Source organism: Bombina bombina, chromosome 6, assembly GCF_027579735.1.
Source record: "Bombina bombina isolate aBomBom1 chromosome 6, aBomBom1.pri, whole genome shotgun sequence".
NCBI lineage: Eukaryota > Metazoa > Chordata > Amphibia > Anura > Bombinatoridae > Bombina > Bombina bombina.
In genome coordinates this window covers 48082033-48107341 of record NC_069504.1, presented here as the reverse complement: position 1 = coordinate 48107341, position 25309 = coordinate 48082033, and the positions used below count along the sequence as shown (strand labels likewise).

Here is a 25309-nt window from a genome sequence, read left to right as displayed (position 1 = left end):
AGAATAATTTACAATCCGGTATTACAAGTGGATGTTTGAGCATGTAACCAAAACACAAACAAGTCCAAAACATTTTTATCTTTTATCTTTATACTTTTAATGAATAGCGCAGGTAGTTATATTAGTGCGCTCATTGCGCTTGCACTGCACATGGAGAGTTAAATATTGCGCTAAAGAGTAATCCAAAATATCGCTTTAAAATGTTACACTTTTTGATACATTAAATAAACCATTACTGCTTGCAAGTTTGCAATACAAAACACGTAATAACGCTACAGTAATATAGGATTTAAGATATACATTTACAGGAATAGTAAAGTCATAATTAGACATTTATGATTTAGACCAGGGATTGTCCAAACTTTCCAGAGGTTTTGGAACTACATTTCCCATGATGCTCAGCTAGATAAAATGCTGGCTGAGCATCATCGGAAATGTAGTTCCAAAACCTCTGGAGAGCAAAGTTTGGACACCCCTGATTTAGACAATACAATTTTAAACAAATTTCCAATTTACTTCTATTCTTTAATTTGCTTCCTTCTCTTGTTATCCATTGCTGAAAGTAAATTAGAATATAGAAGTAAACTGGAAAGTTCTTTAAAATTGTTCCTCTATCTAAATCATGAAAGACAAAATGTGTTGTTTTTTGTCCCTTTAATACAAAGTTAATTAAAGGGACATAATACTCAAATGCTAAATCACTTGAAAATGATGCAGTATAACTGTAAAAAGCTGACAGGAAAATATCACCTGAGCATCTCTATGTAAAAACAGGAAGATATTTTACCTCACAATCTCCTCAGCTCAGCAGAGCAAGTTCTGTGTAAAAAGTTATACTTCACCTGCTCCCAGCTGCAGGTAAAAAAAAAAAAATGAAGAAATGAACAGCAGCCAATCAGCATCAGCAGTGCTGAGGTCATGAACTTTTACTGTGATCTCATGAGATTTGACTTAACTCTCATGAGATTTCATAGTAAGCTTCCTTTACCTGATTGGTGAAATAATATGAGAGTTCACGAGGCTCATCCCCTAAGATGTCCCAGGACAAACACACTAAAATGCTGCTTAGAAATCCTTTACAATGGGATGTGGTTACTGAGGAACTTTTGAGGTAAAATATCTTTCTTTTTTACATAGAGATGTTCAGGTGATATTTTCTAATCAGCTTTTTACAGTTATGCTGCATCACTTTCAAGTGTTTAAACATTTGGGTATTATGGCCCTTTAATGATAAAAGGTTTTGTTGCAGATTAGAAGAGATATTGTATGTGGCAAGGGGTCTGGGAAAGGGACAAAGGTGTATGTAGGTCTATGTGTGTATTTATAAGAGTGTGTAAGTATATGCTTGTATATGTGAAGCATTGTATTGATCTAGTATAGCACAGAAGTTAATGATAACGCCAGTACTTGAGCGTATTTGTGCACTTGTTTGGCTTAGACCTCACATGTTATCTGACATGAATTTTGCTGTGCGTCCCCAATAGAGGTCTATTATGTGAGGGTAATAATGCACCCACTCTACCAGACATGCACATGATTAGACTATGGCTTGAATGAGGAACAATTGTGATTAACCCATATATTTTTTAACTGCCTAATTTAAAATTTACTATTTAAAGCTTAATTCTTACAACATACTCCGAAACTGGTAATGCAAATATCCCATAGTTTTTTCACCCTTCAGGTTTATGCGTTGTCTTTTTTTTGTTATCATAATCTCATCTACTTTTGCAAAAAAAAAGTTTTCAGTGATTCTCTAAATTGTAGTTAAATTACTGTAGTTTTTTTTTTATCAAATTGAAAGAAATAAGTTCACTGTGTAAAACAATCACAATCTCACAAATAAAATACTCAAAACAAAAATCAGACAAAAAAATAATACATTTCACAATTTTTTAATAAACTTTATTCTATATTACAAATATTTTTTTGTTGTTGTTGTTTTTGTTTTGGACTGCAAAATAGGAATGCGTTATATTTACATACACAGGTATACAATTAATTATAACAAAGTTACAGAAGCTTTGCCTTTATCAAGTTGAACAACTCTTTTTTGATTTAAATAATATATCTTTTACTAGGATAATAAAACCTCCATTCTAATATGCATTTTATTGAATTATCTCTTTGAGGCTCTCAGTAACACTGGACTCTAAGGATATGATTATTATAGGTGGAAGCTTTATCAGAAACATGTTTTTTAATTCATAAAACAAATATTTGCCGGGCTCCTGTGGTTACAAATACATGTGAATCCTAGTTTGATTATTTGCATAGGCATTTTGCAGGAATAAAAATACCACAGAATTTAATTTAAGGTATTGAATACTTTATAGCAGAGCTTACAAATAGAACATATCTGTACTGCATGAATATTATATAAATTTAATTTTAATTGCTAGAATTTTTAAGGAAGACGATAGAATGTAGCTTGTCTAAAATAATTTTATATGCACACGTCAACTCACCTGTCCTCTTAATACGAGTTTATGACATGGGCAATATATATACAAAAATACTATCCAGACATTTACTGTCAATGCTGGAAAACACTTTTCAACCTACTCAGCTTGAACTGATCATAAATGTCAAAAATGTACTCAATGGAAAGACTTAGATGACCACTCACACCCTATGTAATAAAAAGCAGCTTCAGTGTACAATAGAAAAGTCAGCAACAAATTATTAAAATAAAATTAAGTATTGAATTATAATAAAAAAATAAAATTGCCTATGAAAACGCATTTAAATAAATAATAGATAGTTTTGGTGAAATAGTGGGATCAAAAAAAAGCAGAATTTCCAGCAAGAAAAGTGGAAAACATTGTCCTGTTCAAAAAGCTGCCCGAGGAGACTTCAATGATTAGAAGAAGTAGATCAAACTGTTAAAATGAATGTATCCTCCTTGGTATAGTGAAGTCCTGTATGATTGTATATTATTATCTTTGTGTGTGTCATATTTATATAATTTCATAGACTGGCCACGTTTAATAACTTTTTGTAAAATTTAAAGGAAACTGGCATAATGTGAACATCTTAAAACATTAAAAAAAACATGTCTAAGGATATTTTTTTACACAAAGGGGATTTGAAATTTGGAAATAAATATACTGATGGGAAAATGATAAAAAGAAAAAAAAAACTATATTTAATGCCTTTCCATTTTAACAGACATTCTCCAAAATGTATCCAATATATTTAATGTACAAAAGGCTTCAAAGGTCCCAAGAGGTAAAAAACATGTTTATAAAAGTACTTAATAAAAAACAATGTTTTAGTTAAGGTACCTTTGATATTAGCTTAAACATAGGACCTCAACCTTTTCTATAACACAATGGCTTGTAGGTTTGTGTCTATCATGGTAAATTTCATTATAAAGTGGGTTTATTGAGAACAACTAACTTTATTTAAAATAGATCTAATTTTCCAAATCAATATCATCTTACAGTCTTTGATAAAGTTTCCACCTTTACATAGATAAGTCACATTACAAACCACTCAGATCAATGCTTTCAGGCAGACAAAAAAAAAAAGAAGAAACATAGAAAAAAACTTAACTCAAAAACAGAGGAAAGGGGGCAAAATGGGAACCACACCCACATCATCAGCAAGGCATTCATTTTCTCTCTGTTTAACTGTATTAACATGCGCTATTTGTCAATAAAAATAAATTGAACGTCAAGGTTTACCTCTGATATTCCAGGGTAAAAACCCTAAACATTCACAGCACAAGTCTGGCAGATTTCAAGGCAAAGAGAAGAGCTCAGAGTTACAAAAATAAATTAAATGATAAAGGGGACTGGACAGGCAGCTTTGAAATTCACAATGGTCTACACAGATATTACATTTTCTAAAGGTACTTATTTATTATTATGCTTTTCTTTATTTTATTATTGTTTCGCTCTTAGGTTGTCCATGAAAATTATTGGGGGGATATCTAAACAAAAATTAACATCAATTAAATTTAAGATAATAGTATGGTCTACTTCTGATTTCTCTATACATCTGTGCAAAGCCTACATTTGACCAGTCAACTTCTTTAATCTCATGCGTGACATCTCAAAGGAAAATCAATGACCACACATTTTTTGCAATGAAGCTAGCTGGTCCTTGTGATATTCATTCTGATAGTTATTTGTAGAAATCCTTTGTACCGTGAAATGTCTGTGTCCTCATTACCTTTGGTTTTGTCTATAATTCTTTGAGAAACCTCTTCTTCTCTGAAAATGGTCATCACAGTGGCCAACATTTCAAAGTCAGCATAACAGCATATATAGTTCAAAAGCCAATTCCAAAACAAAATCAGTAAAATTATCAAAACAAGGTGCGTAACGGACTTAAGTGCTCTGAAGAAAATCAACGCAAATTAATAATCGATTTTAAAGAATTTTAGCTTGTGCAAACAAAAAATTCATCCTTGTATAGTGAAATAAGTTACTTATTTTTATGCTTTCACTTCTGGGAATACTTTAAGAAGCTTGGTCAACACGTGATTTTTTTTAATAGATCAAGAATGTTAGATAGAACATTCATTGTACTACATAATTCGCTTCCATCTTTATTAATGTTTTAATGTGTTGGAACTTTCGCTTATGCTTTTATCAACAGAACAAAGAATCGGAAATTCTTTTTGAAAACCTAGAGAATTATTTTGCACCAAAGCCTCTAAAAGTAGCTGCAATAGTGTTCAAATGTTTTTTTCTTAAATGATTTGTTATGCATGCCAGTTCTCCAGAGTATCTTCTGATAAACTGACCTTTTTAACATATGATATGACAATTCTATCCATCTGTCATTTCCGTTAAAAATTGTGCTAAGTATCTTCATCTTGTTTTTATTTTCTTTTTTGCTAGATTACTGAATTATTTGTGCTCTTTTTCCATACGGCAGTGACAAATTACAAGCAAGCAGATGTTTGTATTCCAAGCTTTCAGATCATTTGTAATCCTTGCGGAAAAAAAAAACCCACAATAAAATGAAAATGATTTTTCTTGTAATAGATCTGATTGAGATTCAATTGCTGTGAACGTTTGTAAAAAGGTGGCAGCATTGATACAATGGATTTTATATAAAAAGAAATGTTATATTCAAATTAATGCAAATTATTTATTATGTTGGCGCCAATGGACGCTTTTATCAAGCATATCTTTCTGGTGATCTGCAGCTTTTGCTAGTGAGGTTAAGAATCCTGACGAATGTATCAGTCTTTGTTTCATATTCTTTTCCCCCTGTGCTTTGTAGTACAATTTGAGCATTCTAAAAGGATGTCATTAAGGAGCACTTACAAGAATCATTTTAAGCTAATTTTCTATATTTGTTGGAGGTGTTATAACACTGTTGTGTCCCATGAAATATAGATTCCTACCTATTAGTGGAATTCGCTTTATACTCCTTTAAACTAGAATATTCCACAGGTAATATTCACTTAGAAAACAAGTTCTCTCACTTTAAAAATCATTAACTTTCTGAGATGTTACTGGACCAATTTTTTTCTGTTTGTTTAAGTTTCCACAACATTTCTGCTTTGAGACTGACATAAAAACTGATTATCGCTGAGTATCCAGATGAGTATTTCCCAGAAAAAAATATATTTTAAAACAAAATTAAACTGGTTAAAAATGTTGTTCTGACTCTGAGATTTTAAAAAAAAAAAAATGATACGTTCATATATTCATGCTTTTGTTTTCTGTTTTTGTCCATGAAGGTTTAATCCAAGTCATCTTGTTGGGATAGCAAAAATGCCTTGGTCTGCCTACAACTGTTTCCATTTTTTTTTAATTTAATTAGTTAAAATGTAATAATACTGGGTTCAATTTCCATCTATACCAGGTTTTGGCAAAAATGGAAACAAAAAAGCAGCATAGCAGATAAGACCTTCCAGATTCCGATTCTGATACTAATATTTTGATTGTTTATTTCTGAAAAGAGGTCTCCAGCAAAAAGTTTTGGTTTCCCCATGTTAGCCAAACTGAATGTCCTCCTTTTAATTCCACTGGGCGCTTCTATGTATCCATGAGATTCATTGCAGGAAGAAGAGGAAGTGGATCAGGAGATCCTGGTTCCAGCCAATCAAAACTTGCACTTGGTATAGATGACGTACTTGAGTGAGGCACGGCTTGGTTTATCCCTCCCAGGGTATCCTGGAAGGACATGTTTTCAGCTGTCTATACTCATGAGGGCAATAACTTGTTCTAGTTTGTAGGCAAGTTTTTGTTTTCCGGCCTGGTCATCTTGATCCAGAGCTGTCAATATCTGTAAAAATAATATACATATATAAGCATTTATATAATTTCTGGCACACTTATCATGTATATATTTAGGTAAAGTGTTGCTGAATCATTGTTTATAGTTTTCCTGACATTATACTAATAATGCTGTAAAAAACGTAAAGGTATACTGTCATAAGATTTAGAAAGGCCATGTTATTTGGTATACGTAAATAATACCTAGTTGTGAACACCCCAAATTAGTTTTACGTTATCTTATATAGGACAGTTCTTTATTAGAATACTTCTTGTAAATTGACATAATTTAAACCATGAAATACAGTAGAATTGAATAATCAACAAATGCATAATAAAAGACAATGCAATAGCACAATTTTCTGACAAATTTCAAAATGTACTTCCATATTCCTTCCCCTGTATTACGTGACAGCCATCAGCAAATCACAGAGTAATATATATGTATACAGTGTGCACTCCTGCACATGCTCAGAAGGAAATGGTACAATATGCTAATGGAGGTAAATTAGATTTTTTGTTCCAAATTTTAAGCTCTTTCTGAATTATGAAATTTTAATTTTGTCCCTTTAAGTTGATTTTTAAATGCAGGTCTAGGAACAAAAATACAATTATAATTGACCAATTATAGCATAATTTAATAGTCACAGGGAAAAGTGTCATTAGTTTATTTAAGGTTTATAATTAAAAAGACATGAAAAAACAGGTTTCCTTTCATGATTCAGATAGAGAATATGATTTGAAACAACATTCCAGTTTACTTCTATTATCTAGTTTGCTTCGTTCTAATGGTATCCTTTGTTGAAAAATATACCTAGGAAGGAGCAGGAGTAGCAATGCACTACTGAGAACTAGCTGTTGATTGGTGGCTGCACATACTGTATATGCCTCTTGTAATTGGCTTAGACAATGTATTCAGCTAGCTCCCAGTAGTGCACTGCTGTTCCTTCAACAAACGATAAAAAGTGATTGAAGCAAATTTGACAATAGAAACAAACTGGAAAGCTTTGTTTACTCTATCTGAATCATTAAATAAGAAGTTTGGATTTTCATTTGATCTTCTGTAAATTCTTACTAGTCTTATGCTAGCAGACATTTCCAGCTATGTGCATAATACATAACAATTTTATTTCCCGTGCTATAAACTGATTTCCAAACAGCCCGAAAATTCTCAATTTTTAGTACAGATTCAACTTTTTTTTTTTTTAAATGTGTTCTTTCCCTGTGAGTTGCAACAAAACACAACAAAGGAAGCTTTAAATGTACATTAAACACCTCCCTATAACCATGGCTGCTGCCATTTTAGAACCTAGGTTACACTTTGGGTATCTGAAGGAGAGTTACTGCACATACAAGCAGGTCAGCCCTAGAATACAGTGAAAGCTAGATTTCAACATGGTGGCACTAGGAGGCGGCGATGTATAATCTCAATAATATGCTTATAACATATATTTACTGTTTATTGCAACATCTGTATGGATTACAAATAACCAAATACATAAATACAGCCTAATACTGTAACAATATTAGACAGGGATTCCATTTGTTAGGACTAAGAGCTTTTTCCACACATTCAAAACTTGCGCACTTCAAGGTGATCCTTTTAGCTAAAGAGTTCCTAATGCTTGATAGTATTATCATAAAATCATTCATGTGAAACTATAAACAGTTTCCTGCAGAGCGAGTTGTGAGTAATCCTCAGCAATTTACAAATAAGATCATTTTTAGATCAGTTACAAGTTGAACTAACTGCACTTAGCTATTAACAACATCATTTCACAATATTATTTAAAAACAAAACAAAAAAAACACATTACTGTTGCCCAGCTTACCACTGACGCGTTTTGTAGCTTATACTTGACTATGTAGTAGGAGGCTGCCCTTGAGCACACGATTGTGTAGGTTTTGAATGTGTGAAAAAAGTCTTCTCTTATCCTAAAACTTCCAGAGTGGATATTTTCAGTTAATCATTTTTAATCCATACTCATGTAGACCGTGAACTTGAACTGTATAATTTGTAACTCATTGTAATGGGGATTTTTGTTTCTTACTTTTATTTGTATTGTTTATATTTATAAGATAGCTATAAAAGATTAATTTTATGTGTACTTTTAAGATAGCTAATTACTTGTTTCTAATAAAATCCAATAGAATTTTAAATTGTGTGTATATGCCCCTAAAAACAATAATGCATTTTATATATAAATTGACATATTTCAAGTCATATAAATGAGTATTTGAATAAAAACTAATCCATTCACAATGCTTTGTGTAGTTGTTGATACACCAGCAACATGTGTAGTATGGAGAAATACTTCCATCTTTCGAGCTCTGCAGAGCTCAATAATTATAGTATTTAAGTTGCACAATATATTAATTACAACTTTTCTGTAAATCCCACCATATGTGGCTTTCAATCTTTTCTGAAATGTGGAGAGAAGTTTCCTTAATTGCATTTTAAATAACAATTAACTAATAACTGATTATATGGTCATTATAAATAGTTTTAATGCAAATTTGAAAATAAAAAGAAACTGAGACATTATTATTGTGTCATTTCTATTTTGATTTCATAAAAGATGTTTTAATTGTAATTCATGGTATAATTAGCATTGCTAACTGTAAGACATGTACCTTCAAGTAACAACACTGATTTCAACAGTCTTAAAAACCTTCATTACACTTTGTGTTCATCATGAAAACATTGCTGGATGACTAGTTCTTATTTCTGTGTACATAATAAACGTGACTTGTTTTTAATGGTATAACTAAACATTAAAACAGGTTTCTTCTTTCTTTACCATACAAATAATTTGCTAATTTGTTTGAGTTTTATTGGTAGGGTTGTAGATCCACGTTATTGTAGCACACTTAAAAATATAAAGAGTCTTTAAGAAGGATTCCTCATCCTTCTTTTATTTTTAACCAAAGATTTCAACACCTATTGCACAGTCCCAATGTGCCGATCTCAGCACACACTCAGCCTCTCATTGGTGTATATGCTGTACTGCACAAGCTTGATGGACAGTAAAGCAACAGTCAAGCAAGTGCATGTTGCATACTTACCAGTAGGAGACATAATGCATATCTCCCAACATTTTCCGGAGTGTTTACGGTACATGGGGTGAGGGGGACTTGTCTGGTAGGCCTGCCAGTGTTTTGCAGGATGTATAGGGCTACTGGTGTGTTGGGTGGAGCAGGGGTGTGTCTAGGGCAGAGACAGGACTGTCCCTGAAAATGGGAGTGATAATGGGCAAGCCCCCAAACCTGCGACAACTGCACAATATACAGGACAGTTTGGAGGTATGGTAATGTTGCGAGCTACAATATTGCGGCACATATAAGATGTCAGCCTGTAGCATTTCAGATGCTAAGTTGTGGCCAGATGCAAGATGGTGCACCCACTGTCCATACTCTCTTGTACTCTGCTCGTTTGTGTAGCCGTAGCATCATACTTTAGTTCCTTAGCATTTTGGTTAATGTTTAATCAATGCCGTGCACACCTGGCGCAGCCGCTAATTGGTTGTTATGCTTAGTGCACAATACATAAATTACTCATCAGTGCTTGCATTAAAGTATGAAATGGCACTGATCTTGGCTTATAGTGCCTATGTCTGTGTTAAAAAAGGCTAAAATATCTGCACATGCATAGTAGTATTTTTCTATCCATGGTTATATCTTTATATATAGGGGTTTTTAACAAGCATGAAATAACTAGTTTTGGTGTAATGTTCCTTAAACTCCTCTTCATTTATTGTACTCTCTAACAATTATTAACTATCACCTAGACTACGAGCTTTGCACTAAACAGAGTGTGAAACTAACGCAACAAAAGTTGCGTTATTTCACCCTCCATAGCCCTGCCATTAGGAGTTTCTGAAAGCCTCCTTGTGCGTGCGATATGGTTGCATTAAGCTCCATATCGCACAAAATCCAAGGGCTGCTTTGACGTGCTCGCGCACACTTTCCCCCCATGGAGAGAGAGTGTTAGAAAAAAAAGCTAACATCTGCGACCGCGGAATGAAAAATTTCCGTAACGCAACCCCATTGATGGCTATGGGGAAAAAAAAGTTACGTTTAAACCTAACACCCTAACATAAACCCTAAATCTAAACATCACTAATCTGCCGCCCCAGACATTGCCAAAACTAATAAAAGCTATTAACCCCTAATCTGATGCTCTCCAACATCGCCGTCTTTATAATAAAAGTTATTGACCCCTAAACCTCCGGCCTCCCACATCTCCACCACTAAATAAACCTATTAACCCATAAACGCGCTTTAAAGAGCGCTTGCAGTACATCTGTGATCTAGGAGGCACAGTCCTTAACTGGTTTAAATCTTTCCTCGCTGGTAGATCACAGAGAGTAATATCAGGATCAAGCTCATCAGCACCAACAGAACTGGCCTGCAGAGTTCCACAAGGATCTATCCTGTCTCCCATGCTATTCGCAATTTATTTACTACCACTGAGGGACATCATTAACCAACATGGCCTAAGGTATCATTGTTACGCTGATGACACACAACTCTACTTCTCCTTTGCTCCAGATACTACAGAACCTGCATGCCGCATAAACAGTTGCTTAACAGACCTCATAGAATGGATGAATGCTAGCTGTCTCAAAGTGAACCCGGACAAAACAGAGTTACTCTTGGTGAGGGGACCCCGGGCATCAAAAATATCCCAAGATCACCCAACTGGCCATGAGCTTGGAGGCTCTGAACTTGTTAGTTCAGCAAAGGTACGAAACCTGGGAGTGCTGATTGACGCTGGACTATCTTTTAAACAGCTCCGTAATAAAAAAAACCTTCGTAATAAAATCTGCCTACTTTCATCTGAAAAACATAGCCAGGATACAACACTTAATTCCACTGGATGATATGGCAACATTAATCCATGCATTTGTATCCTTTAGGCTAGATTACTGCAATGCACTTTACTTGGGCCTCCCAAAAAAAGAACTCCATCGCCTTCAGACAGTACAAAATTCAGCAGCCAGACTATTGACCAATCAAACTCGCTCCTGCCACATAACACCTGTTCTCCACTCCCTGCATTGGCTTCCAATTAAATGGCGAACATATTTTAAAATTGGCCTGCTGACCTTCAAAGCCTTAAACAACCAAGGCCCACAGTACCTGAAAGAGCTCCTGACACCCTACATCCCATCCCGTTCACTTAGGTCAGCCAACACATTCCTCCTCTCAGTGCCAGAATAAGGACAAACTCAGGCTCCAGAGCATTCTGCCACGCTGCCCCTACTTTCTGGAACTCTTTACCGTGCACAATCAGAGAGGCACCATCCTTACAGACTTTTAAAAAAAAGCTAAAGACCCACCTCTTCCATCAGGCATTCAGTCCGCTTATCTGACCTTCAGAAACTCCTAACTTTTATGTCTTATATTGGTATATTTGTAAAGTGCTTTGAGTCTCACAGGGAGAAAAGCGCTATATAAATCGCAAATTATTATTATTATTATAAACCGCCACCCCTTCACATTGCAAAACACTAAATTCAACTACTAATCCCTAAACCTAACACCCCCTAACTTTAAATTAAAATTACTATATAATTCTATTTAAATAAATAAAAACTTACAGTAAAACAAATATAAACCTAACATTAAACTATAAATTAACCTAACATAACTAATCTAGTAAAAAATACTACCAATTAAAATATCTAAATTACAAATTTAAAAAAACCTAACACTAAAAAAAAAAATTAAAAATCTAATTTACAACTAAAAAAAACAAATCCTACGAAAAATTTAAAAAAATAATTAACACTAAAATAACGAAACCCCCCCACTAAGATTACAAAAAAATAAATGAAATTATCAAAAATAAAAACAATTACACCTAATCTAATAGCCCTATAAAAATAAAAAAGCTTCCCCAAAATAAAAACACCCCCTAGCCTACAATAAACTACCAATAGCCCTTTTTCCTGTAAAAAATACAAAGTCCCCCCAACAGTAAAACCCACCACGCAACCAACCCCCCCAAAATAAAAATCCTATCTCTAAAAAAAACCTAAGCTACCCATTGCCCATAAAGGGGCATTAGTATGGGCATTGCCCTTAAAAGGGCATTTAGCTCTTTTTCAAAGCCCAAATCCCTAATCTTAAAAAAAACCCTAACACTAACCCCAGAAGATCTGCTCACGGTTTCTGAAGTCCGGACATCCATCTCCATCCAGGCGGCGAGGTCTTCATCCAGGTGGCGAGGTCTTCATCAATCCCGGGGGCGCCTTCTATCTTCATCCTGGTGGTGTGGAGCCATCCTGGAAGCTGAAGACATCCTGCGCAGAGCATCCTCTTCATCCTCTTCATACAGTCGCCGCCGTACACTGAAGTTGAATGCAAGGTAGCTGTTTCAAAATCGTGTACCTGGCATTCCTATTGGCTGATTTGATTCTTCAAATTCAAATAAGCCAATAGGATGAAAGCTTCTGAAATCCTAATGGCTGTTTTGAACAGCCAATAGGATGAGAGCTACCAAAATCCTATTGGCTGATTTGAACAGCCAATAGGATTTTAGAAGCTCTCATCCTATTGGCTGATTTTTTAGATTAATGCTTTAGGCTTTTAAAAAGAGCTAAATGCCCTTTTAAGGGCAATGCCCATACAAATGCCCCTTTAGGGGCAATGGGTAGCTTAGTTTTTTTTTAGAGTTAGGCTTTTATTTAGGGGGGTTGGTTGGGTAGTGGGTTTTACTGTTGGGGGGACTTTGTATTTTTTTACAGGTAAAAGAGTTGATTTATTTAGGGCAATGCCCTACAAAAGGCCCTTTTAAGGGCTATTGGTATCTTATTGTAGACTAGGGGGTGTTTTTAATTTGGGGGAGCTTTTTTATTTTTATAGGGCTATTAGATTAGGTGTAATTGTTTTTATTTTTGATAATTTTTGTTTATTTATTTTTGTAATCTTAGTGTTTTTTTATTTTTTATGATTTTAGTCTTAATTATTTTTGGTAAACTTAGATTTTTTAAATTTTTCATAGGATTTGTTTTTTTTACTTGTAATTTATATTTTTTCATTTTTTTCTTAGTGTTAGGTTTTTTAATTTGTAATTTAGATATTTTAATTGGTAGTATTTTTTATTTTATTAGATTAGTTATGTTAGGTTAATTTATAGTTTAATGTTAGGTTTATATTTATTTCACAGGTAAGTTTTCATTTATTTAAATAAAGTTATATTGTAATTTTAATTTAAAGTTAGGGGGTGTTAGGTTTAGGGGTTAATAGTTTAATTTAGTGTTTTGCGATGTGAGGGGCCGGAGGTTTAGGGGTTAATAACTTTATTTAGTGGCAGCGATGTCGGGGAGCGTCGGAATAGGGGTTAATAACTTTATTAGAGTGGTGGCAATGTCAGGGTGCGGGGGAATAGGGGTTAATATATTTAAATAGTGTTGGCGATGTGGGTGGTCAGCAGATTAGGGGTTAATAACTTTATTGAATAGTTGCAATGTGGGTGGGCAGCAGATTACGGGTTAATAGGTTTAATATAGTGTTTGCGATGCGGGATGGTGGCGGTGTTTGTAACATTTTAGTTATGAGTTTTGTGAAACATTTTTGTTACATAAAACTCATAACTCCTGCTTTCAGATGGCAATATGGATCGTGTCGGTATAGGCTATAACGTAGCATTTTAGCCCTACCGCAAAACCTGTAATACCGGCTCTATGGAAACTACACCCAAAAACGTTGCGTTACAGGCTAAATTGCAGTATAGCTATACCGACACGACAAATAGCAGCGGTTACATGCTTTTACGCTGAAATTGCCATCTTTACGGCACTAAAAGCCGCAACGCAAAACTCGTAATCTAGGTGAGTGTCTCTAACTATTAACTGTAATACACATTATGATTCTCATAAAAGCAGTAAAAGTAACTTAGATCTAAACTAGAGAATCAAAGGACAAGATACATTTTTGCCTGGTCTGACATTCCAACAAAAAAGAGAATTTTGCAATATTAATTTCTATGGAGAAGAACTCTTTGAGGGACAGATTCTCTAAACATTTCTGGTTTGGTAAGGAGTCTTGTCAGTACTTTTAGGTCCCTCACAGAATTTTAGTAAAGCACATTTTAGCTAGAGAGCATTTTAGCTCACTATGCAGGTTCTGGGTATGAAGAAGAAACACCTACATTTAAGTATAATGGTCAAAACAATAATTTGAATGATTTCTCTATGTTTCCTTGGACCCCAAATGAGAACTACAACTTCTCTAGGATGCTAAATGTACATTTTAATTTAATAGACAGTAATAGTATAATTCTATGAAAAACCTGGATATGGTCCGTGGTATGAAAAAAAAAAAGAAATCACTTCGAAAATTGTGTTAGGCTGTCTTGACTGGTTTTCTCAGCAGCCAAGCTGGCAAAAGGATATCACTAATCTGAAGCAGCCAATTAATTTCCCTCAGCCAATAATTAAGTAAGTTTTTAATTAGAATGAAGAATATCCTGCTAGATTTCAGACGGTTTGCGCAATGAGTTGTGCTGTGCAATGAGGTGTATCCTGCTATAAAGGAAGAAATGCCATTAACACTTTGGGATTTAAACTCTCAAGTTCGATTTGACTTTGCTAGTTATGTATGTGGATGAATCTCAGCAGCACAAGGCGTATGCAGAGCATCATTATCATAACGAACACAATATGCACTATTTTCAGAATGTCTCTGTATTAGCATGTATCTATGAAGCATATTTTTGAACAAGGGCCATATGTTTTCTTAATTTTTATGTTGATATCTCTACGGATTCCCAGATGTTCTGTGTCAGTCTCTGTTGCTTTGTTCATCAATGAGCTGGCAGCTCTACAAAAACTTATCTCTTTTTCTCCAAACTACACATTAAATTACCCAACAATAGACAATCAGCATTGAACTTCTATTCATGCATTTAAAGAGGTCTAACCTTGGGTCTGTTTTAATAGCGCATTAAATGATACATATATATGTATAAATTATATTATATTATTATTACAAACTCAACTCTCATTTTATTGCAATCAACACACTTTTTTATTATTACTTGTTTGTAGAGCACCAACAGATTCTGCAGAGCTAAAAACATAGCAAAGGAAGCATTTATAGAAGACAAATACATAGAGGACCCTGCCAAGTGTTGCACTGCTGTAACCTATCATGAATGTGATCTACACTTTCATTCCATTGAGAGTTTCCATAGACATGTGCAGCCGCAAAAAATTCGGTTCGGTTCGGACCGATTCGGACCGATTCGAATTTCGGTTCGGATCGATTCGAATTCGGAAGAAATCGAATGAATTCGTTTCGGATTCATTCGGATTCTTTCAGATTCGTGGGAAATTCGGTTCGGTTCGATTCGGTTCGAAAAGATTCGGATTTTCGGAATTTCGGGCACTGTTAAGTAGGATGTGCTGTGTATTACACTAGTATACTGTACAATACTAGTGTAATACATGGCCATCCGAATCCATCCGAATCCATCCGAATAAATTCGAATCGATTTGGATTTATTCGGTAGATTCGGCACTGCCGCAATTCGGAAATTCAAATCGATCTGAATTCCGAATTCGACAAAATTTGTCCGAATTTCGATTCGGACCAAACCGAATCACACATGTCTAGTTTCCAACATATATATATATATATATATACATTCACAGGCCACTGTATTAGGTAAACCTTGCTAGTGCAGGGTTGGACCCCCTTTTGCCTTTAGAACTGCCTTAATTCTTCATGGAATAGATTCAACAAAATGTTGGAAACATTCCTCAGTCATTTTGGTCCATATTGACATGATAGCATCACACAGTTGCTGCAGATTTGTCGGCTGCACATCCATGATGCAACTCTATTGTTCCACCACATCCCAAAGGTGCTCTTTTCGGAGTACAGTGAACTCATTTTCATGTTCAAGAAACAAGTTTGAGATGTTTTGAGCTTTGTGACATGGTGCATTATCCTGCTGGAAGTAGCCATCAGAAGATGGGTACAATGTAGTCATAAAGCGAAGGACATGATCAGAAACACTGTGGCGTTTAAACAATGCTCAATTGGTACTAAGGGGCCCAAAGTGTGCCAAGAAAATATCCCCCACACCATTACATCATCACCACCAGCCTGAACTGTTGATACAAGGCAGGATGGATTCATGCTTTCATGTTTTTACACCAATTTCTGACCCTACCATCTGAATGTCGCAGCTGAAATTGAGACTCATCGGACCAGGCAACGTATTTCCAATCTTCTATTCCCTGTTCTTAGCTGACAGGAGTGGCACCAGTGTGGTCTTCTGCTGCTGTAGCCCATCTTTTTCAAGGTTCGATGTGCTGTGTGTTCAGAGATGGTATTCTGCTTACCTTGGTTGTAAGGAGTGGTTATTTGAGTTACTGTTACCTTTCTATCATACACATATGCTGTAAGTTCTCCATGCACCAGTATTTAAACACTAAAGTTTCTCAGAGAGTGAGCAGTGGTGTGAATGACTCAAACACACCACCGTCAGCTCTCTGAGCACTGGCAGACGTGAGGCCTGATAATTAAAAACGTGCCTGACATAGAGATCACAGAAAAACTTTGGGGCTTATTTTTAAGTATTATATTGTAAAATATGTGTTTCTTCTACACTTCCAGAGCATTCATAACCAGATAAACAGCTCTCAAGCTAAAATTTGCCTTACTAAGGTCCTTTGATGGATAAAACCCCTGAGATAATCTCAGCAGAACAGAAAGCTTTAGATAATTGGGCTGATAATCCTGATCATCTAGTCACATGCAGCATATGTGCATATGCCGCTCAAACAGTAATAGCTTTTACAAGAAGCATTTTTTGCTAATTGAAGTATGTTGCAAAAATTGTTCTATTTAAAATTGAAATGCAACCTATGCACACTTTAATTTAAATCTTTCTATCCCTATTATGAGTATATGCAAATAAAAGTATTGTAAGGGAACAGCACCAGTCATAGGCATGGAATCCGGAGCTTGCCAACTCCAAAGTACACTTCAATCCAGCCTCAAATAGGAAAATATAAATCCTTTATTAATCTAACAACATGGTTATATTCATGGACTCCATTTTTATGGATTGAAATATATGCAGATAAGAAAACTATTAACCTTTGTTAAACCAGGAGTGGCATGTGGTATCCAATAACTGCCCATATTGTACTTGGGATCTGTAATGCTTGAAGGCTCTAAATATGTTAGAGCTCTTTTTTTGTCAAACACCTTATACCATATATCCAGGGACGAAACTACAGGGGGTGCAGAGGTCGCAATTGCGACTGGGCCCCCAAGGGTGGGGGCCCAGCTTACATTTTTTTTTTTTTAACAATAAAAAACGTTGACCTGCACTGCCTGCACTGATATAATGTGAGTGTGACATGATGCTTCACTAGTGTCTCTGACTACAGGGGTTAGTGTTTCTGTTTTACAAATTGGTGTTTATGTGTATGTGTGTGTGTGTATGTATGTGTGTATGTGACTGTGGGTGTATTTATGCATGTATGTGTGTGTATGTGTGTATGTATGTATGTGACTGTGTGTATTTATGCATGTATGTGTGTGTGTGTGTGTGTGTGTGTGTGTATGTTTGTGGAACCAGCAAATTACAGACCTTGTTACTACAGCATGGGGGGCGGTAAACAGTGTCACTATACAGTACCACTATATACAGTACGGGGGGGGGCTGGACCATGTCACAGACTACTGTGGTCACTTTATAAAGTACTGGGGCGGGCACGGTCAGGCCAGCTATCTCACCGGCAGATTACAGACTGACTCACTATATACAGTACTGGTGGGTTAAACAGTGTCACTATATACAGTAATAGGGGGTCAGACCATCTCACAAACTGTGGACACAGGGTACCTCCGTTTGCAGACATGTAATCTGATTCACATTTTTTTTTCTGTGTTAAATGTAAAAAAAAAGAAAAAAAAAAGATATGTATCAAATTTACTTTTTTGGGGGGGGAGGGTAGAGGGGTGGGGGGCCCTTCTTAGATTCTTGCACCTGGGCCCTGTGGTTTCTAGTTACACCTCTGCATATATCTTTGTGCCCTTATAACTTTTTTATATATATTTGTAATAATTATAATAAAATAGTGTTTATATGAAAGTAACTGTACGTTTAAATGTATTTATGTTTGGCCAGATTACAAGTGGAGCGCTATTTTTAGTGCATTCACTAGAGCGCTAATTGTGCTAGATGTATACTTTTTGCCCACGTTGAGTTGCACTGGTATTACAAATTTAAAGTAAAAAGTTATTGCTCTTGCATTAACCCAACGCGTGCAAAAAGCCAAACTTACACTATCCCATGCGCGATAATCTATTCCCCCATTGAAGTCAATGGAGCTAGAAAGGTGGAAAAAACCTAACATCCTATTAATGAGCAAACTCAATCGCATATTCTCATGTGTGCTAATGAAAATATGAATATTTCACATTCCAATGTTCTACACATAGAATAAATACACATATATATGATGGTATATATCTATACCTAGATTTATATACATGCTTATATATATATATAATCTATTGTAATCTAGGCCTATGTGAGGCCGCACACCACTCACGAGGATTACCAGATTTAGGGGCCGAATTATCAAGCTCCTTCAGGCTCGCCGGAAACAGCAGTTATGAAACAGCGGTCTGCTCTGAGGCTGCAGACATCAATTCACCCGATCCTATACGATCGGGCTGATTGACACCCCCTGCTAGTGGACTATTGGCCGCAAATCTGCAGGGGGCGGCATTGCACAAGCAGTTCACAAGAACTGCTTGTACAATGATAAATGCAGACAGTGATAAATGCTACATTGTATCATATCTGTCCGCACTTAAATAAATTGACCCCTATGTCCCCTTTATTAGGGAATTGAGTGAAATCTGCCCATACAAAAGTTTGTGTACTCCATGTTAGCCAATTTTAGAGAATTGGGCATTAAGGTTTCCAGGGTTAATATAAGAATGGCATGCCCTTACAAATTAGAGCAGTCATTTCTGGATTAGAATGTCCATTTTATCAGAAATTGGTTTAGGGTAAGCAATGACAGTATCACCCCACTGCCTGTAGGTGACATAATGTCATGGAACAGGATGCAGTAGAAACCTACATGATTAAAGGGAAATCAAATATTTACAACTGAAGGTAAAATCCCCTTTAAAGGGACATTAAACACTTTGAGATCATAATATAAAATGATAAATTGTATATAATAAAACAACTCTGCAATATACTTTCATTATTTATTTTGTCCCCTTTGCCTGTAATTCCATTCTAAAATGTTGAGCTTTTCAATTCCTGTTAGAAATGGAAGTGCAGAACACTGTTATATTCCACACAGCCATTGGCTGCACACTCTAGTGACCTATTTATAACTGACCCTAATTGGCCACAGCAGAGAAGGTAACACAAGTTACAACATGGCAGCTCCCAGTGTTTTATAGACACTAAAACTTTACACTTATTTTGTCACCTTTTAAACAACTAATGAAACTTTAAAAAATACATCTACATGTTAGTCATGGACTAATCTTTTCTTTGAATGCATCATTCTATCTAGCGTGTATTTAGTGTTTAATGTCCCTTTAAAGTAGGATTAAACACCAAACTTTTTCTTTCACGATTCAGATAGAGAATACAATTTTAAAGAAATTTCCAATTTACTTCTATAATCAAATTTGCTTTGTTCTCTTGTTAATCTTTTTTGAAGAAATATCTTCACATGTCTCCAGCACTACATGACAGGAAATAGTGCTGCCATCTAGTGCTATTGCTGATGTATAACAGGAAATAGTGCTGCCATCTAGTGCTATTGCTGATGTATAACAGGAAATAGTGCTGCCATCTAGTGCTATTGCTGATGTATAACAGGAAATAGTGCTGCCATCTAGTGCTATTGCTGATGTATAACAGGAAATAGTGCTGCCATCTAGTGCTATTGCTGATGTATAACAGGAAATAGTGCTGCCATCTAGTGCTATTGCTGATGTATAACAGGAAATAGTGCTGCCATCTAGTGCTATTGCTGATGTATAACACTGTTGCAAAACTGCTGCCATATAGTACTGCAGACACATGCACACTCCTGAAATTACCTCCCTGCATCTCAACAAAGGATTACAAGAAAACAAATAACATTTGATAATAATGGTTTTTAAATGTATGCTCTATCTGAATTACGGAAGAAAACGTTAGGGTTTTATGTCCCTTTAAAGGGACACTCAAGTCAAAATAAACTTTTATGATTCAGATAGAGCACACTTTCCAAGTTACGTCCATCATCAAATTTTGCAAAGTCTTTTTATATACACACTTTCTGGGGAACAAGATCCTACTGAGCATGTGCACAAGCTTACAGGGTATACGTATACTAGTCTGTGATTGGCTGATATCTGTCACATGATACAAGTGGCCAGAAAATTAGAGAAAAAATAAATTTGTTAGAATAAGATCTACTGCTTATTTGAAATTCAGAGTTGGGAACCGAATTATCAAGCTCCGAATGGCTCAAGCTCGCTAGAAACAGAAGTTATAAAGGAGCAGTCTAAAGACCGCTGCTCCATAACTTGTCCACCTGCTCTGAGGCCGCGGCCATCACTCTGCCCAATCCTATACGATCGGGCTGATTGATACCCCGGCTAGCGGCCGAATCAGCATGGGGCGGTATTGCACAAGCAGTTCTGGTGAAAATTGCTGACAGCGCATTCTGTCGGCATTTATCGATGTGCGGCGGACATGATCCACTACAGCATATAATGTAAGCTCGCACATTATTAAATTGGCCCGTAGGTGTTAAATTCTTATCTTTTTATTATGAACTTGTTAATTATGCAATTCTACTGCATTGAGTGGCCCTTTAAATTCAAAGACACATGAAGTTATTTCACCATTTATGTTTTGTAGTTTTTAACCAAAAGATGCCCCATGATAGCTTTCTGCCTTCAGTGATTTAAACCTAGGAACAGGTTGATTAGATTACTTTTCACATTATATCTATGGTAAATTGTTACTTTACATAGCATTAGGCTCCATTTTTAATTTCATAACATCCTATAAGCATTATAATCTCACTGCTCAGCTGGAAAACCCAATTAAAAAGAGATAAAGATGGAAAGAATAGAATTCATCACCTAGTTAAACACGGCAAAATGTGGTCAGTCACAGATAATAGATTTCTCAGTTAAACACTTTGCTGCCATAATCTAAATAGATTATAGGTTAGATGGACAAATGTTGTTGGGTTTTTTTTGTCTGTGAGAAAAAAAAAACATATATATATATATGTTACAGGTAAAGTAAAATATTACCCAAGTGACTGTTGGAGAAGCCCAATGTACTGTAATTCCCCCATCTACACTATTTCTTTTGCCTCCTCCTGGGGGGGTTCAAGGAAGGAACCCCACCGATCCTCTGGCATGCACCCTAAGTGAACCCCCCAGACGGAGGCAAAAAATAGTGAAGATGGGGGAATTACAGTGCATCGTATATATGTTTGAAGCGGTGACTCCGCACTCTGAGGGGATTTTGATCTTACATTGGGCTTTACCCACAGCCGCTTGGGTAATGTCCATTTTACCAGGGTATTCCTAAGATTACCCAATATCTGACTTTAAAAAATATATATATACACAGAGAGAGAGAGAGAGAGAGAGAGAGAGATGCATTGTGCAATATAAAGAAAGTTGTATATCAATCTTAGAGACATGGTACCCACATTTTTTCTTTCATAATTCAGACAATGGGGTATATTTATTATAGTGTGAGCAGACATGGTACGATGTAGTGTATCGTGGCCGCTGCACATCGATAAATGCCAACAGCATACACTGGGGCCTATCTATCAAGCTCTGAAAGGAGCTTGATGGCACATGTTTCTGGCGAGTCTTCGGACTCGCCAGAAACAGCAGTTATGAAGCAGTGGTCTAAAGACCGCTGCTCCATAACCTGTCCGCCTGCTCTGAGGAGGCGGACAGACATCGCCGGAAATCAACCAGATCGAGTACGATCGGGTTGATTGACCTCCCCTGCTGGCGGCCCATTGGCCGCGAGTCTGCAGGGGGCGGCGTTGCACCAGCAGCTCTTGTTAGCTGCTGGTGCAATGCTGAATGCGGAGAGCGTATTGCTCTCTGTATTCAGCAAGGTCTGGCGGATCTGATCCGCACTGTCGGATCAGGTCCGCCAAACCTTGTTAAATAGAGGCCACTGTCTGCATTTATCATTGCACCAGCAGCTTGATAAATCGGCCTCAATGCAGACAATTTTAAACAACCAATTTACTTCTATTATCAATTTTACTTCATTCTCTTGTTATCCTGAATATGAAGGATTGCAATGCACTACTGGGAGCTAGCTGAACACATTGGTAAGCTAATGATAAGAGGTTTATATGTGCAGCCGCCATTCAGCAGCTTTCTCACAGCTACTGAGCCTACCTAGGTATGTTTTCAACAAAGGATATCAAGAGAACGAAGCAAATTACATAGCAGTAAATTGAAAAGTTGTTTAAAATTATTTGTTCTATGTAAATCATGAAAGAAAAAAATGGTTTTCAATTCTCTTTAAGTTTACAGTGGTTTATCTGAACTTGCTACATGTGAATGAATGAAGATGTCTGGTTTCTGATTGGTCACAATGCTATGAATTATGAATTAAGGTCTGTAATAATGCAGTGCTTTGCTGCAGGTATATGCTCTGCATAACATGACAAATCCCTTGAAAAGAAAACAAAATGTGTTTATGGTGATCAAGAATAAAATGCTTACAGGTGACACAATATTATGGCAGATCTCACCTCTTCACTGTATTTTGCAACATATGAGTAGATCTCTGATAGCGCACTCATGGTGTTAAACTCATTCATATGCATACGGGATTGTTCTGCCAAGTAGGCATTCATATCTTGGTCACTGATAGCTGGCATTTTGGCAATGTCAGAGTAGTACCTGCGAGAAAGAAGATTATTTACATCCATACTGGCTTAGTCATACGGTCTAAAACAGACAAGAGAAGAGACAACAACCTCATGACCTTATCTGAAACAAATAGTATTCTATATAGAGTATATTACAAGGATTAGAAGAGCTTTCTCTTGATTTTCTTTGTTTAAACGTAACTCCATGACAGCATACTGGGGTAGGCTTAGTAGTGTGCATGTGTCTTGAGTACACTATATATATATAACATTATGGTGCTCAAGCTCCATGCATGTTCCTGAACATACCTCAGTATGCTCTCATGGAAAGGAATTAGGCTTTAAAAAATGCTTTTTACTATTATGTCAAAATTATTAAATTAGAAGCTTAAGGTGCATTTTTGTTCCAGAGTCTTAGTAACCATGAAGGGGTAGAGTTACTTATTTAATTATTATTTGTATGTTGAAGCTGGCTTCAGGAAATACTTATGGCTGGCATGTTTGGGGCTCACATACCCTTTATACCACAACATAAGCAATATTTTCAATAAGATGGCAAAGGTTTTGGATGAAAATGGAGTGGTGCTAAGGGGATAGATAATCTTACTGATGAGTAATGATATTTTTTTGTAGTTGACTCTACGAAAATGAAAACTCAAGTGACTTTTCTTTGATGGCATCTCCAACACTTGTAACACTTGGATTATGGCAACCATAACGGCACATTACTAACTCTCCAGAGCATACTCTATATCTCTTTATCAACAAGTTAATACACTAAACATAAACAGAACTAGACATTTGATGTTGGTTATATCAAAGTAAGTCACAGAACCATAAACAACCTATTCCCTTAAGAATGTCCCTTATTCTCACTCATTACAGAATCGTGTATTCCCTGCGTCCATTTTCCCTTGTGCAATGGCGGTCTGCACGGACATAAGCCGAGAAAATGCAATCAGTCAATGCCATTCGCATCTGTGCTCTGCTGTCAACTAGTTAATTAGTCTCCATCATTTACATATTTAATTTCTTCATTCTGACATTCTGTGCACCAAAAAAGTCTACATCGTGATACATGATTTTATAATTAGGAGCAAAAGTCTGATAAACTAAAATAGCTAACAGGTGTCCTATAAACATCTCCTAGCATCTGCTGGGTTTAGGGACATATCAGGAGGTAGAGAAATTGGACATTGACATGTTGTATAATAAAAGCTAACAGTCTGATTGAGTAGAGACAATTATATTTCTAATTATCAAAGAACTACCAATTACTGAATAGGATGCTGATGCTGCATTTGTTTGTAAACCCCTTGAGGTTCAAAAATATCCACAATATTCAACAATGATGTTAATCACTAAAGCTGGGAATCTGCTTTTCCTTGTCTACAAAAGTACTGATGTTTAGTTACTGATGTCTGGTGTTTAAGTTTTAAAATCCTACAGAATGATTAATAACCGACTGAGACAAATAACTGAGGCATGGCATGATGGAGGAAATGCGGAAAAGTGTTCCTGTAGATGTGATTGGGGCAGATACATCTGCATGTTGACATATTTCTTCTAATATGTTTAGAGCATATGTCTATTTAATAGCTTCAGCCATTAATTATTTAACCATTATTCATTTTGTTGTAGCCAGTATAAGAGGACATCAATATAATAACACACCTGTCTCATCTATTTCCCTGTTTGTATCTACTCTTTTCCCCAAATCTCTGTGCCCAATCATATGCATATTTCTCCTACTTCCTCTGCATCTCTCTCCAACTTGTCTTGTATGTCTCTCTCTCTTATCTTGTATGTCTATCCCTCTTGTCTTGTATGTCTCTCTCTCTTGTCTTGTATGTCTCTCTCTCTTGTCTTGTATGTCTATCCCTCTTGTCTTGTATGTCTTTCTCTCTTGTTGTGTATGTATCTCCCTCTTGTCTTGTATGTCTCTCTCTCTTGTCTTGTATGTCTATCCCTCTTGTCTTGTATTTCTATCCATCTTGTCTTGTATGTCTATCCCTCTTGTCTTGTATGTCTTTCTCTCTTGTTGTGTATGTCTCTCCCTCTTATCTTGTATGTCTATCCCTCTTGTCTTGTATGTCTCTCTCTCTTGTCTTGTATGACTCTCTCTCTTGTCTTGTATGTCTT

At 36.0% G+C, this 25309-nt stretch overlaps 1 protein-coding gene across 1 annotated transcript in view; it reads right to left on the bottom strand.

Annotated features, from left to right (window-relative positions):
* Positions 1 to 1879: 1879 nt before the first annotated feature.
* Positions 1880 to 25309, bottom strand: part of PLXNA4 (plexin A4) — a 1088215-nt gene continuing 1064785 nt past the window's right edge. Inside the window, exons 31-32 of the mRNA XM_053716394.1 lie at positions 23048 to 23198; positions 1880 to 6252 (exon numbers count right to left, since the gene is read on the bottom strand). Of these exons, the coding sequence (XP_053572369.1) occupies positions 6157 to 6252; positions 23048 to 23198 (247 nt within the window). The 3' untranslated portion in view covers positions 1880 to 6156. The remainder of the gene's footprint in view (positions 6253 to 23047; positions 23199 to 25309) is intronic.